Genomic DNA, 16,080 nt, shown 5'->3' with positions numbered 1-16,080 from the left:
TATTAATTTGTTTGTTATATTTAATTTGTTATTAAAGTCATAAATTTTTTATAACTTATAGCTACATTCATACTTTCATAGGATAAATTTCCATGATACATATATGTGTGTTACAATATTTTTATTTCCTCTATAATTTTGGCTAACAATAAAATGAAATAGTACACAAAAAATAAAAGCATCAAAAGATTCATTCTCAACTTAAAAATTGAGTGGGACTTTATTCTTTAACAACTTTATATTGAAAAGTCATTCGTACTTATGTGTCGAATAACAAAACCTTTTCAAATTACAAGTGATTTAAAGAAATGTCCTATAATTTTGCGAATGGTGTAAAAAAGTACATGGAAACATATATATGTCATGCATATAGAAAATGAGACCTATTAGACGATGAGTACGGTGACGATTACCTATAACTACGGCCCTGATAAGTCTACGAATAATGGCTGCGTGGCGGCAAAATCTCGCTTACGGGTTGTCTATATATATTTTACCGTTCTGTCAGCATTAAAGATCATCCTAATATTATTTTTGGATGGTTTCTTCTTCAGAAATGTCTACAGAATACGCCACTGTGTAGCAAATTCATTTCAGATAAGGAACTTTTTGTAAAAATGCAAAAATATGCGTAAAAAGTATGCTCGAAGCGTTATTTTTAAACTTCGATGACCAATTATAGTTATTCAGAAGCATAAATAATTACAATTATGGACATTGATAAACTCAGCATACTCTCGCCTAACTTATAAGCAAACAATGAACCTTCTAGCCTTCTTACTTTCTATGTAATACGTAATTTTAGTCAAGAATCATGCTTTTTTTAGAAAAACTCGCATTCTACGAAATCCGAGGATGATAGGACAATTTCGATTATGGATTTGTGTTCAAGAAAGCAAACTCTGTACGAACCACTTAATGGATGTTACAGATTAGAAATAAAGTTAAAATTTGTTAGACAGTGTTAACGCTACATTGAAATCGTGCGCGACACGCTTTCTCCGAACAGTCTAAGAAATCGTCGAAATTCTCCGTGAATAGACGAAATTACCATATATTTCCGGAAGTTTAGCAAGTCGACGGGAAGTTGGATAGAGTGAGGCGTAGACTGCCTGACAATCGTGGCCGCAACCCTTGCCGCGTGGCATGTCGTTGTTGCAATTAGATTAAAAGATGATAGGACGAAGGCGCCTGTCGCGAAGACATCTTCGCTTCTGCCAACATAACGAGACGTCGTTTGACACGACAGTTGGTGAATTTCCCGCGGGTTTCGATGCATTTGTCGAACGCAACGCAAAGTAACCCCGGGAGTGGCGCGAAAATATGTTGCAGCAGCATCGATGCATCATTGATTATTTAACCCCGAAAAGGCATAGGATAGAGTACTGCTATTCGATCCGTGTGTCACTTGGGACTTCGTAGTTTGAAAGACACGAAGGAGTTAATGATACAAAGTTTGCGTGCCTTCTAGGCTGTTCCTACGACCGAGGGGCCATTCGTAAGTAGCGAGTCATACCAGTCGGGTGATATTTCACTGGGGAACAACTATTTCTCGTGACCGAGTCGATAACATGAATTTTTTATAACAACACCCTAATACTTTCCCTTGCGAAGCTTTGGCTCGAGGTTTCTAGCAATGAAACTATAATTCTTCTAATTAATAGCATAAGTCAGAGTAGCAAATTAGGCTGAGAATAACGGACGTGGGTGTTAGGGTGAAGGTTCCCTGCTGTGCGTACCATTGATTGTACCCTTCTGTTAACTTCCTTACGTTTAGAAAGAAGCAAAGTCAAGAGTCTTTATAAATACACAAACGAGTATGAAAATAGATATAATTGTCATGATATGAATATTTGCGTCACGTATAATTTATGTCACGTATAATAAATGCACCAGTGTGCATTCTCGGTAGCGTTACACGTGGTTTGAATGGGGTAGTACGAAAATGATATAATACGGACAAGCGAAAGGAATGAAGGAGTACCGACAATGTTTCCTCGATTAGAAAAGCGATTCCGAGATCGCTTCGGTGAACGAAATGTAAAAAGTCCCTGGTGGTATTGTGATATCGACAATGCGTTAGGCACGCACTGACGCACTGAATGCAGTTGTGAGTGTGATCGGTAGATAACCGAGATTTAATTAAAACGTGCTCTAGCGTCGCCTAGCGTGGCAAACAATCGTAAAATCGTTTCACGCCAGGTACAACGGCTGAAAAAACAATAGGTTTTGTTCGAGCTGACGAGCAAGGTATCCACTATGCCTCAGGTCCAAACGGAATTACTCGCTCGGCGTTTGTGTTTCCTTTCCGTCAACATCTCACCTTCTTTCCGCCCCTTTCTGACACGTTGGAGTTTCTACGAGTCGATTAGGTCAACTAATTTTACCCGGGTATTCTCCTCGCTAACCTTTATGTACATTTTGCATTTTGCTACCGAGACCCGACGAATAAATTTGGATATATCCCGACTGGCGCAAACCTCTTGGTTAATTGCTCGGAAACCATGCCGGATGGAATAACGACCAACGATAGCGTCCGGAACAATTTGCTCTCCGTATTAAGCCTACTTGCTCTTTGCACCAGCTAGCTACTAATGCAGATCGATTTGCGTTACAGTTTGAATACGCCTCATCGAGATCCTTGACCGACTCTAATTATTACGACTGCAGTCAGTAACGATCGACCTTTTACCCCACATAAATGTCCACGTAAATTTGTCGTGTTCCTAGAAGAAAGCCGGTCTTTAATCTTCATTCACGTATCACCGAGTTCTCCTCCTGACATTCGCGAACAAAAGAAATTGCGTACAACTATTTCAATTGCCCTGCGAAGAATCGTAAATCAAACGGGCAAGGTGGAATTACTCGTGTCTCTAGTGAACAGGGTCGAGCACAATTTGCATTCCACGAAAACAGTTTAGATTTCGGGGCTGATACCACCAATAACATAAGCTTCCATTATAGACATCTCTATAAATATATCAAGCACAGAACGAGATTAAGCGTATATAAAACTATCAGAGCCAGAAGGATTAACGAAAAAGGCGCAAGCCGGTTGATAAATTATGTTTCGAGCTAGCGAACGGCGTGCCTACGAACCGAATCAAGAGTTTTCATCTCTTTTGTTCCCAAGAAACACCGGAAAGAAATGATAAATTGCTCGCATTGAGATAGCTATATTTCGCCTTGGTAATCTCAGTGTATCACAGCAGTGTTTCCAACTCGTGGCTAACGGTTGTTCGGACTTTCTCAATTGCTTTTAACCTTTTTCTATCTCCATCGAAATTAAAGTGTCCCTGGGGGTTGGAGCATCGGTGTCTTGGAGAAAACGATTCTTAGTTCTTCGACTAATTTCCATTCGCACGTTTAATCTGAAAGATATAAAAGAAACGAAATCAACTTTCCATTTACATAAGAATTACGCGTGGAAAGAACAAAACAGGAAGGTATGTATCGACGTTAAAACGAATAACACCTACCCGTATCTCTTGAATCTCAAGTCGCGAAGTTCACCCGTGTTACGCGCAATCGTTACGCTACGATAAAATGAACCCGTAAATTACCGCTTGCCACAGAAGGGGGATGAAAAGTTACGATCGCATTGCGGTAATATAATAGCCGTGTCGAAACAGAACAGACGCCTGATCAAGGGAAAAGCAAACGTCTTACAAAGAGCGTGCAAGTCCTTCGGATCTCCGATTTAGCTGAAACTTTGTAGATATCGTAAAGCAGTTTAAGAATATATATCATTCTAGCCGCAACTACTTAATAATTTTTTAGATATTCACGATTCAAGTTTTATTACTTCTGTAATTATAGATTAATTTCCAATACTTTTTAAGCGGAGTCCTGGCCTAACGGTGTCATTTGAGTATTCCTATGCTGGAGGTTCTGTGATTCGATTCTGTCCATAGTTGGTATCTTTTTTCAATCTATTTTTTATTTTGTATTCATTTTTCGCCTATGGAAACACTGTAAATAAACAATTGTAAATGAAATTTCTTAATACAAAAATTTATTGTTTACGCTTTCTTATGCTAATATATATTTATTACAAAATAATAAGAACATTATGCAAGAAAAACACTTTTCTATAGCAATCTTATTTGCTACAGAAAGAAAACGAAAATATAAATAATCATTAGATACAGGAAATACAAAACCTATCGCTCATGTAAGTATTAATTATTAAATTAAACATTGTATAAGAATGTTGCCTATAATTCCAACTTAGTTGTAAAGCTATAAATGTTCATGAATTAATTACAGAAACTTGGAAATTTATTAATTTTCTACTGTCGAATCGATTTATTAAGATGTATTAGGAGCACATAACCAGAAGAGGTATCTAGTTCAAATAAAAATTTTACCGCCTGCGATCAGCGCCATTTATTGATCAGCGCCATCTATGATTTTGGACCATATGCTCAGAAAAGTAATAGGAAGATAGAAAAGGACAGAAGGGCTCCGATAGTGAAAAGTTAATAAATTATTCAATTTCTGTAATTAATTTATGAACTTTTTTAATTGCATTGGAAAGCTGGAACTTTAAGCAATATTCTTACATAATTTTCGTAAAGAATTTAACGCTAATTAGTTAGTTATTAATAATTGTTTGATGGCGTCCGTAATTTTGAGATAACAACCGTCACGATCTTTCGTGAAAATATTTAATAATAAATGAAATGAGAAGCAAAATGTGAACAAAACTAATATGTGAATATGGGCAAGGATCCCGTTTAGATAATGCGTGCATGAAGTTCATAAATTGATTACGCAGAAAATAGTACTTAATGAAGAACTATTGGTATGTACGGCAAGAATTCAAACACCCTGTGGAATAATCACTAATAATTAATTAATTAGAGACAAATTTATATCCAAAATTATATTAGAAAGTTCGCCAAGGATCTGTCTTTACGATGCAATTATAAAAGTTCATAAATTAATCACAGATATTGAGTAATTTGTGAATTTTCCACTGCTGACTGATTTTAGACTCGAAGCTCGAGTTCGGCAACGAGAACATAGATAACTCTGATGTCAATCGAATAGTTTACTAACTCTGGTTATGTGCTCCTAATACATTTCAATAAATCAATTCGGCAGTGGAAAATTCATAAATTATTCAATATCTGTGATTAATTTATGAACTTTTATAATTGCATGGTAAAGGTATATGATATATTTTCTTAAACTGCGTGACGATATCTACAAACCTGCAAGGTTTCAACTAAATCGGTGACCCGAAGGACTTGCACTCTCCTTGTAGAGAGTATGAATGTATCGAAGGAGTCTCTAGCTAGCAGCTAGACCCTGCCATTGACCAACTAGACGACCATTTCGCATACATGTGGCGTTTGTTGTCATACAGAAACTCCGTAACAAGCCCTTTGACGATCATTCTGAAAATCGATCGACAGCAAGCACTTGTATCAGGTCTCCCTAAATGCTTTAGTATGTGACACATGGAAAGGTGTCACACCGCTAATGTTCCTTAAACAGCATACTGTCGGAGTAAATTCTTCGTATACTCTTCCACAAAAATAGATGTAAAAAGCCCAGTTGTTTTATGTTTAATGCAATTTGCTCGCAATTTCCTTAATTATCCATTTAATTATAATCGGACCTTGATTTTGATTAATTTGTCATTCGATCATCGCCGACATCGGATGCAGCAGACTCGGTGTGCATTAAAAATGTAGGTTGAGTTGGTCCGCGTAAATCATTTTCTTAATCCCGCGAGTTATCTGCAAACAAAAAAGGAAAAGTCAAAGCCAAATGTACGAAGGCAATAAATATTTTGACAGCGAAAAAAGCGCGGGTGCAGCAACGCAGCCAACAGTTTTATCATGTTTCCGGCGAGAAAAACTTCTACAGAGTCCTTGGCCGTATATATTCCAACCGTTCGTTTTATATTCATGACGTGTCTCTGTACCAGATAACGAATAAACCGCGTTATCGAGTGGAAAATTAAAACGTAAGATACGCCTATAAACGATGCAAGTTTACATAACTCTGCATGTAGTTACATTCGCATCCACTTAACGGGTATCTCAAAATATCAGGTATCGTTAAGTAGTAGGTACGTCAAATACGTTAATTCCACCCTGAATCGATTTCTGATGCAACACGTAACGTGCTACGACGGGCGGAGGTTATGGAAATTTGATGAATGAACGAATTAGAATTGCTAATCGACGAAAGTAATTTTCCTTCTTTCGTATCATGACCAATAATATTTCAAGTAGCAAGGTTCTTGGACTGTTGTTTCTAGTACACCTAGAACTGTTACATCGCCATACTACGATTATTTAAAAAAATAATATCCAGTTTTTATTTGTTTCAGACAGTGTCCGTGACCGTGAGCATATTGACCTTAACTTTTATATCGATAGATCGATGGTACGCGATATGTTTTCCTCTGAGGTTCAAGTCAACCACTGGACGAGCAAAAAATGCAATCATCGGAATTTGGGCGGTAGCCCTTCTATTTGGTATACATTTCATTTGGTGTAACAACATAATACCTTTTTGTTACATAGACATTGAACGAAACGAACGTATAGTTGATGTTTAGAGTACGCCTGCATCAAATAGTTAGTTCCGAAATTAAGACACTCGACATGTTGTTTTTAGTTACTGACAAACTATGAGAAAAACCATGCATCAACACTCAACGTTTGCGCAGATATTCCGGATCTCGTGGTGTTGCATACCGTCCCACCAACGCACATCAAAGTAAACACCATTTTATTCACGCAGTGCGATATATCCTGGAGTCAAAAGAGCCAGATCACCTTCACAATCATGAAACTAATTTTCCTTTATACCGGACCTTTGATCTTCATGAGCGTAGCATATTGGCAGATCGTTAAAGTCCTTTGGAGAAGCGACATTCCAGGACATAACTGTAAGCGAACAATCAATTTTTACTTCCAGTTAATCTACGAACAAAATTATACGTTGTTTCTGACCCATATGCACTGACAAACTGATACTAAAACGTTCCGGAACTTGCAATATGATATGACCCGTGATTCAAACTCAAACGGATCATTATACGCTTTCCTCGCCGATTTTTGGTATCTCCGATATCTTTTTATCGACATCGTTCATACTCAACGTTCTAACGCATGGATATCATGTTTAACACGACATTTAACCTTTTCCGATATATTTTAAAACGTGTATGCTACCATGAAGGTGTGTCCGATCAGTAATGTATACTTTATGATCGTAGCAGAACCAAAACGGCAGGTTCACGATATGAATAATTATTCCAAACATTTGTAGTACCTTCAAGGTCATCCCAGACGAGTCGTGCTGCATCAACTGGTGGCAGGAATCCGGAAGTGCATCTGAGGTCTCGACGAAAAGCAGCAAAAATGTTAGTCACGGTGGTCATCACTTTTGCCATTTGCTATTTCCCTGTTCATTTGCTCTCCGTTTTAAGGTACCTTCCAATATTTGATATATCTGAAAAATACAAGTAAATATGCCTTAATGTTCGATACAATGCAGCATGACAAATAGGAAAGCTTAAATACCTTTGTTATGGATAATCGTGCATGCTAGAACTAGTTACGGAAAGTTGTAGCTAGGAAGGAAGCAATTGTCATTATTCAAAGCAAATCGATATACGTGTCATTTAACATTTCAGGTATACCACCACGTTACCATCGAACAAGTGGATAAACGCCGTCAGCTTAATCGCGCACGGCCTATGCTATTTCAATAGCGCGGTTAATCCACTGATTTACAACTTCATGAGCGGTAAACCACCTCTGATTTTCTCATTTTCGCTATCCACAAGCAAATGACACTTTGCATCCACCGTGTTCTAATTACGTAGATTAACTCTATGGAACTATTACGTTTCCTTCGTTATTTTTTCGCGTTATAACTGACGAATAACAGCCTCTGTTGCTCAAAATATCATCGATCTACGCTGTCAAGAGATTTTCTATGGAATCATGCCACGGTGGTATTACCCACATTATAACGTTCGGTCGTATCTTGTTTACCGAGAAATAATCGACGAGCTTAACACGTTCCATCTAACGCGAACAACAATGGATTGACGTTTTGCTACTACTTATGTAAAAGAAAGGGTGATCCGTTCTCGCCTGTAAACGAGCGCGATCCAGCAAGTGTCTTGTGAGATGCGAAACAATTGTTTTCAAAGCAACAACACTCAAGCAGCCTTGACATAACTCTGTTTAACGTTTAAGCAGTGTTAAATGATCCTTTCAATCGCACTCAGAATGCTACCTTTATGCTTAATATTGGTTATATATTATCGATCACATAAATTCGATCAATTTTCAAACAAGCTTGATGTATTTTGAAACATCGTCAATAGGTTAATCAATTTCTGAAGTAGCTTAATCACGTACTTCTGGACATACAATCATGCACAGATTCAAAATGGATCACCCAACAAGATTTAAAAATCAATCGTAAGTTTAACAATACCGTCACTTGATATCTTCTTGATTCATTACGAAATTCGAAATTCATTGGGAAGCTCTTCTCGTGACGATGATTAAGATTCATTTCCCCGGGTAGTCTTGTCTCCATTACTTAAAGAATCTCGTAATTAAACGAGACGGTGCTTCCTTGTCCAACCGATAACGACCTAGTTGTTTCTAGTTTACGGTTTGCAGTTTAATTGCGCGATTCTTCTGAAAACAGATTGACCGTTACGTTATAGATTTGTTGTGAAAAGTTCATTTTATCGTAAATTCGCTTTTCGATACTATCGATCTCGAACGTGATCGATTTTCTAATTAACGAGGAAAAAAATTATACTCACCTGTGTTTCCGCTTGATCTACGTAAAAATAATGGAGATAAGAATGATGGCGACAATGAAAGCAAAAGAAGATATTCAGCGTATGGTTTGCAGGTAAGTTCCGGCAGGAGTTTGGTCGCACGTTCCGAGAATGCACTCCTTCGAATCCTTCAAACGGTCGCAGGCCAAACCAGCAACACAGCTACGCTTACATGGCAAATGAATCTCGGTCTGCACCACAAAATCGTCGTGAACAATTCTGACATGCGGAAATGCGAGTCTCTTGGGTGAAAAAAGCCCCTAATATTATCGTGGAAGGAACTCAGGCCGAAAACGAGTCTACCCAGGATCGATGTAGTCTTGGATTTTACCCTCCACAGTCTCAATTATGTTTAGGGTGAGCTGTATTATATTCCACAGTTATTGGCCACTTGAATTGATTTCCATAATATTTATTATACTTTTCAGTTTAGTTTAGCCGTTTTACTTTCGCATAGCCACAAAGTAGACGTTCCGATTTCGAGAAAAGAAGCTTTCATTTCAAACGAACGATCAATCGACTAATCGATATCGATCGATAATTAATTCAGATGCGATTATGATAGAGGACGTTTTGTTGCACTATTTCACTCTGTTTTAATGTTCTGTTATTCTAATTCTTGAAGTTTCTATGACTGTAAATAAAAAATTAGGAGACGGCAAGAATGGTCGATAACGAAATATTATATAGCTTGCCCTTTTCGTTAACCTCGATGAAAATTGAATTCGGGCGACACCAGTGGTGCCAATATTAACTATAGCGTTGTACTTCAATCGAGTGTTGCAACAATTCACTTTTCAAAAGTAATGCAAGCTAAAACAGCATGAATTATATTGTTGGTATCATATATCTGTGAGGTGTTTACACAAACTATTCCATGATTAATCAAAGACTTTTATTACAGGAAAATTTCGGAAGGAGTTTAGACGTACATTTCGGTGTACTCAAGAGGATAATTCTCGTATACAACGCGGATATCTTGCAAGCACGTCTAATCTTCCTCGAGTTAAATCACGGACTACTACGATACGAACAACTGTCAAGAATAATAATAATCCTCAACGAAATACCGAAATTATACCTCTCAGTGCGATAACCAGCATTCAACAAAATGAGAAACACGACTGATCGTAAACGTATGTAAATGCGAAATGATTATAGCTATTAAACGCGCAGTAAAGTCCAAAAAAAATTTATTTACATATAATTTGAACTTTAATATTAAGATATGGAATATTAGATAAATACAATAAGAACGCTATGTTTCACTCGATACTATTTTAAATAACAAAAAAATAATTGTGAAATGCAATTACATTTAGCTCTAAAATTTATAAAAATTAATAGACAGTAACTTCCATTGAAAACTGGAATCGTTTAATGTAACGAAATATTGAGCTATGTAAAATGTACTTACAATATTAAGAACTATCGGGGAAAAGTTCGATGTTTATTCTCGCAAAATCTGAACTACAACATAGGCACTCACGAATTTTAAATCATTCTGTGCAAAAGAATGATTGCATTTAAAATAATTATATATATAATCTCCAAATGATACGCCGGCGACAAAATTGTATGTAAAAAGTTTAATAATATATATATATATATATATATATACTATCGCTGTTATAAATATATAATGCAAATTTCATATTCTGTACACTGCTACTTCGTGTAATATTGACGAAACATTTAAATTTAGTTTTAATTCACTAAAATTACATCTTTGCCGCGTACGAGAACCATATAACGAAAATTTTATACGAATTAACATTAATTAATACGTCTGAACTTTTAAAGCTAATGTAAAATTTAACAAGTCAAAAAGAGGAAAATAAATTTAGTCATGTATGGAAAAAACTTCTTATCAATATATTATCTTTCCATTCCACCTTGCCAGTAACAAAGCATATCATAAGCGTATTTAAAAAAAAAAGAGAGAATTATCGCGATTTCGATCTTTCGTATTTATTACGAAAAATCTGTTAGAATTCATCAATGACAAGTTTAATAGTAAGTATCAATTTTGTCTTAACTAGACTTTAAGATATACTAAATTATGTAACAATCATTTCTTCACGACACATGCAGATCAAAGATTTCTTTTTACTGTCCTAATATAAGTAAAATTAAAGCATTAAGTAGTTGTTCTTTATCTAATAAATGTACTTCATTCATCCACTGTTTACTTAATGAATCTCGGTACAAACTTGTTCGTACACAAAAGACATAATACATCTCGAGGTTACTGACCTGACTATATTCTATTTACAATAGCTGTTGTATTAAAAAGATATATCGATTTATTAATCATTTTACCAGTCGATGCTGCATGCGTTAATACTCAATACACAATAATATGTTTAACACTAGACATCACTACTAATAATTAATTATTAGTAGATCTCGTATATGAAAGAAATTTAATTATATAGAAGGATGATGTTTAATGATAGCAGCAGATCGATGGAATTCGTAGCGAAACATTAATACAAATGTGAACTACGAAATATACAATATGCTGGAATTAGATAGTCATTCAAAATATGTTTTAGACACGCACACATCCAATTCCTACAGTATTTCACAAATAATTCATGAATATCATTTTACTATACAAACCGTATAGTAATTTCAATAAAATTACACAGCATTTTTATGATATATGCATACTCATACTCACGAAGTGTCACAATTACGTCTTTCGCGAAAAACGTTACACGCTCTGCGATATTTTTTCAAGCTGCTGCTTCTTCAACAGCTGTACTTTCAGTCGTGGTGCTTTCAATTATGTTTGAATCATTTTCAGTCTCTTCAATGACTGCTTGCGGAGATTTAAGCGGAATAATATCTTGTTCATTGATAGTAACCTTCGATAAATCATTAGCACTTATATCATCTAACTGTATCTGATCTGTAGTTGTATCTTCTAAATTCACAGGTGCATCTTTATCAAGATTTTTAATATCTTTCTCGGTATTCTCAACCACAGTATCTGTTATTGCACTTAAATCTTCAACTTTTTGTGTTTCTTGAACTTCTGAAACGTCTTCGACTTGCGAGTTATCAAACTGTTCGGGCACAATCTTTTGATCACCTTCAACCGAATCAATTTTAACTTCTTGTTCAGTCTGTTGAGTATTTCCGGGTTGATTAGTTTGTTGCTGTTGTGTATTTCTACCTCTTCCTCGACCGGTCTGATGTTGATTTTCCGGTGGTGGAAGTATTGGAATAGCTGCCTTCGGTCGTCTCAGTGGAGCCGATTGTTGTTGTTGTTGTTGTTGTTGTGCTGGACTATAATAAGTACAACCTTGTGGTTGAAACAATTCTTGTGGTGGTGGAGGACGCTGTGGCTATAATAAGTAAAGAACATAAAACAATTTCATATAATTTCTTTGATGGAAAAACCTTTAATGAAAAATAAAATGTACCTGCACTGGTGGACTATACCCTTGATAACCTTGGAAGTTTGGTTGAAATGCTGGTCCATTCGGACCAGGAACATAATTAATTATACTAGGAGGTGCAGCCTGTGGGGAAATAAACTGTGGTGGAGGTACTAAAAATGGTGGTGGAGCATAGCTTGCAGGTTGACCATTAGGTGGTATAGGGATCACAGGTTGCCCAGCCATAGGTGCTGCTGCAGTGGCAACAGGTGTGGATTGTTCAAAATGACCTTGCGGATACCCTATAAATATATGTATAATATTATATGAGCATACACATAAACACATGTTTATATAAGTCATAAAATAATGAAAACAGAAATAGAAATAAAACACAAGTATTATATATATATATATACATAAATAACTGTCTACTTAATAAAAGATAGAAATAAATGAAAAATTATGCACATATTTAAATAACCCACGTTATCTTACCTTGTGAATCTAAAACACCTCTTGAATTTCCAGCTAAATAAATATATATACAAGACAAAGATTAATACGGTACACTTAAAGCATTATTTTCCCATAAATACATTGTTTAAATAACAACATCTCTGAATGTACATATTTTATTACCTTGAGGAGGGAAATATCCATGCTGACCGTGTTGACTATGTTGGTTGTGCTGATTATGTTGATTGTGTTGATTGTGTTGATTGTGTTGACTGTGTTGCCCATGTTGCCCATGTTGTGGTGGATAAGTTTGTTGACCTGGATTATCCGAAATAGTCGGTCGCTGCCGTAAACTGGAATAACGCTTTGGCCTATTAGCAGAACCATCTTGCTGTTGCTGAATAGACTGTTGTTGCTGCTGTTGTGATTGCTGTTGCTGTTGTGAATGAGATTGTTGTTGCATTCTTGGAGGTACTGTCCCTGACCTCTGTTGCACTGAAGATTGTCCATAGAAGTTTTCTAAAACACATTAAGGAATGAAGTAGCATATACTCATGATATTGCTACATGTATCAAACACTTACTGTTATGTCTTGCACTCTGATGATATTGAGTGCCATCATTAATGTTAACATGTTTCATATCATGAGTAATTTGTTGTTCATCATCATTTTGTGTAGTATTATTTCTTCTGTTCTCAGCAGTAATTGGTCCTGCACCACGTCCCTTTGGTTTGGTCTCAACCGTTCTATTAGTGACCATATTGTTATTAGCGTTTGTTCTGAATCCACGTCCACGAGTTCTACTCGCTGCCAAGCTTACAGACTCTTGAATGTTCCTCTTGTTGTTATCTCTTGGAGATGTTTTTGTATTAACTAATTTATCTGCATCACCACCAGCACCACTATTTCCATTACTACTCTGTGTATGAGGTGAATGTCTAGTATCCTTTTTCCACGCTGGATTTGTTGGCTCATTAGGAGCTTTATTTTCATTCCTATCATAAGTCAAAAGATTAAAATAAGTTTTGTTTAATACATGTAAATAAAAGAATCAAATACTTTAAAAAATATTACATACGTATGAGTATTAGATGTATTGTTAGATTTTGTTTTTGGGCTATCACTCTGAGCTTGTAGAGGTGGAAAATTTTGTACTTTACTCTGTGATTTATTTTTACTACTATACCAAGCTGATGAGATTACTGGTTCTTCTACATGTGTGGAAGCATTTTTATTTGTTCCTAAAGCAGGAAAATCTTCACCACTTCTATTAAACCTTCTATTTCTACTCGATACATTACTTCCAGGTTTTCCATATGCATCTTCATCTTCCCAATTACGTGTATACTTATTAGGACCACGACTAAAAAATATAAATGACATGAAACAAAATGTTACAAATACTATCATAGTTCTGAAAATGTATCTACCCATATCTTCTTCTTCTTCTAGCTCTGGGTGGACCCTCTTCATTTCTTATATCATAACCATAAACAGCTATTAATTCTTCATGGCTCTTTGGTGCCTGTTCCTCATCATTATATCGGTCATGATCCCACTTATCTTCTTTATCTTTCCACACTTTCTTTTCTTTGGTTTCTCTCTCATTTTGTGACTCAGCAGCACTATCTGTTACTTCATCAGTAGTTCTATCATCATGCTCATAAAATGTTCCTCTCTTAGGAATATATTGTGGATTACGTCTATCTTCATCATCATCCAACTTCTTCTGTGGTTTCTCCTCTTCTTGGCCATCACCGCTTTCCCGTAATGCACCATCTTGTGATTCAGCATCAGAATCAGAAGGATAAATATCACATTCTGAATCCTGATGACCATCAGTTTGTTCGCTGCTCTATAGAAAAAATTTAGAAAGAACATACAAAGAAACAAAAATTGGTTTAGAAATTAGGTAACATTTCAAGTTAAAAAAAATTGTTACTTAAATTTGTTTAGATATTCCAAAAGTACATTTTATGTGGGTTTAATGTATAAAATAATTTTACTTGAATTTTATACACATCGAAATTATGACTCACAAATTGCGATTCACAAAACCACTTGCCGGTAAATCGAACAGAAAGGAAAGTCTCCCTAGTTAGAATAATACTTATAAGTATTACAGCAGTCTGCTTAATCCACTTAATCAGGCCTTCCGCCGAACTTTAGATCCAGTTCAGTGCGAAGCAAAATATTGATAAACAGCAAGGGTATAGAAATCGCAAGAAGAAGGCAAAACTATTTCTTTCAAATCTTTAAAATACCTAATCGAAAACACCTTTATAGTAGCTAACCTGGGTTTCTTTCGTTGCGTTTAATTCTTCACAAGAGTCCGAGAGGTCATCTGAACCACAAGACTGATTAGATTTTCGTCGTCGTCTCGTATCCGACATGTTATTTCAGCTGGAAGTACACGTAACCGAATTATCACAGATTTTTGCCTACAAAATGTGAATAAATCGTCAACGCCAAATGACTTTTAAGGTCGAACTAGTTGATGCCTGTTTCTACTCCGAGCAGTTTCCGATCTCGATTCTCGGTCACGAATCATAGACTAAACGTATCAATATTAAGAAGGCACACCAGACTCACGAAATTTTAATAGTAGAAACGATTTAGTCGAATCGCTGTCAGATTACTCGGTAGCAATGGCGGTTCTATAAACTTTCGAACAGGAGATCCCTTCTCCTGGACTCCACTAAACTGATGATAATTTAAATAAAGAGTATTTTACTAGATCCACTTGAATGGTACTAGCTTATTGTAAATTGGCTAATTTATTTAAGAGAAAATTATTTAATTTATAGATAGCGTCTATGAAATATGATATAATTGATTGCCGCGAGATTTCGAATTTTTATGCGTTATACACGCCACCTGCAACTTTTTAATCCGTTATTTGTGCACTCGATCTTTTTCAGTTAGGCGTGTACAGCTGTTGTCTCCCTGAATTTTAAGTTCAAAAACAAAATTATCTTGTTATAAATTTATGAAACAATTAGCACTTAAAATAAAAAGACCGTTATGAATAATTAAATGTTTATATTTTTAAGTATTTTCTTTCATTATATTTATTATAGTAATTGTATCTTGGAAAACTGAATAACATTATATAAAAAATGACCACGTATAGTGTTCACGTGGTATAAAATTACTGGTATTTGGACATAATTGGGGTTAGTCAAAGAACTGGATATTTCATGAGTGTAGTGTCAACTTCACAAGAATGTCATTTCAATTGGAACATTGAAACGTTTTGTACAACATACAGAATCAAATTTAAATTATTTTGGATAAAATATACGTACATGGTATAGTGATTTCCGTGTAATGTATGTGGATAAATATTTTTTAGTCATGAAACAGTAACACGAAACGTAAATGACCTAATGCA

At 35.7% G+C, this 16,080-nt stretch overlaps 2 protein-coding genes and 1 long non-coding RNA gene across 6 annotated transcripts in view; 1 reads left to right on the top strand and 2 right to left on the bottom strand.

Annotated features, from left to right (window-relative positions):
• LOC108548337 (orexin receptor type 2) overlaps nucleotides 1-10,011 on the top strand; it is a 19,889-nt gene extending 9,878 nt beyond the window's left edge. Inside the window, exons 2-6 of the mRNA XM_017901210.1 lie at nucleotides 6,350-6,497; nucleotides 6,692-6,913; nucleotides 7,297-7,456; nucleotides 7,664-7,776; nucleotides 9,741-10,011. Coding sequence (XP_017756699.1) covers nucleotides 6,350-6,497; nucleotides 6,692-6,913; nucleotides 7,297-7,456; nucleotides 7,664-7,776; nucleotides 9,741-9,964 — 867 coding nt within the window. The 3' untranslated portion in view covers nucleotides 9,965-10,011. The remainder of the gene's footprint in view (nucleotides 1-6,349; nucleotides 6,498-6,691; nucleotides 6,914-7,296; nucleotides 7,457-7,663; nucleotides 7,777-9,740) is intronic.
• Nucleotides 3,187-3,701, bottom strand: LOC108548338 (uncharacterized). Its single transcript, XR_001890261.1, has 2 exons — nucleotides 3,480-3,701; nucleotides 3,187-3,371 (listed from the first exon to the last, which is right to left on the bottom strand). It is a non-coding gene; the product is annotated as an uncharacterized LOC108548338 (long non-coding RNA).
• A 1,557-nt stretch (nucleotides 10,012-11,568) lies between the features above and the next one.
• Nucleotides 11,569-16,070, bottom strand: btz (CASC3 exon junction complex subunit). 4 transcript variants are annotated; one of them, XM_017901169.1, is made up of 9 exons: nucleotides 15,995-16,070; nucleotides 14,981-15,089; nucleotides 14,117-14,541; nucleotides 13,765-14,049; nucleotides 13,269-13,681; nucleotides 12,868-13,203; nucleotides 12,724-12,756; nucleotides 12,271-12,527; nucleotides 11,569-12,192 (listed from the first exon to the last, which is right to left on the bottom strand). In XM_017901169.1, the coding sequence occupies exons 2-9, from the start codon at nucleotides 15,077-15,079 to the stop codon at nucleotides 11,578-11,580; spliced, it is 2,463 nt and encodes an 820-aa protein (XP_017756658.1). In that variant the 5' UTR covers nucleotides 15,080-15,089; nucleotides 15,995-16,070; the 3' UTR covers nucleotides 11,569-11,577. The 4 variants fall into 4 exon arrangements, with proteins under 4 accessions (XP_017756658.1, XP_017756641.1, XP_017756650.1 ...); XM_017901152.1 differs by having other exon boundaries at nucleotides 14,981-15,127; nucleotides 15,995-16,063; XM_017901161.1 differs by lacking the exon at nucleotides 15,995-16,070 and adding an exon at nucleotides 15,279-15,335 and having other exon boundaries at nucleotides 14,981-15,127.
• Nucleotides 16,071-16,080: the final 10 nt, after the last annotated feature.

The sequence above is a fragment of the Eufriesea mexicana genome, unplaced genomic scaffold (genome assembly GCF_001483705.2).
Source record: "Eufriesea mexicana isolate 0111107269 unplaced genomic scaffold, ASM148370v2 scaffold474474835, whole genome shotgun sequence".
Taxonomy (NCBI): domain Eukaryota; kingdom Metazoa; phylum Arthropoda; class Insecta; order Hymenoptera; family Apidae; genus Eufriesea; species Eufriesea mexicana.
This window is presented reverse-complemented; position numbering and strand designations above follow the sequence as displayed.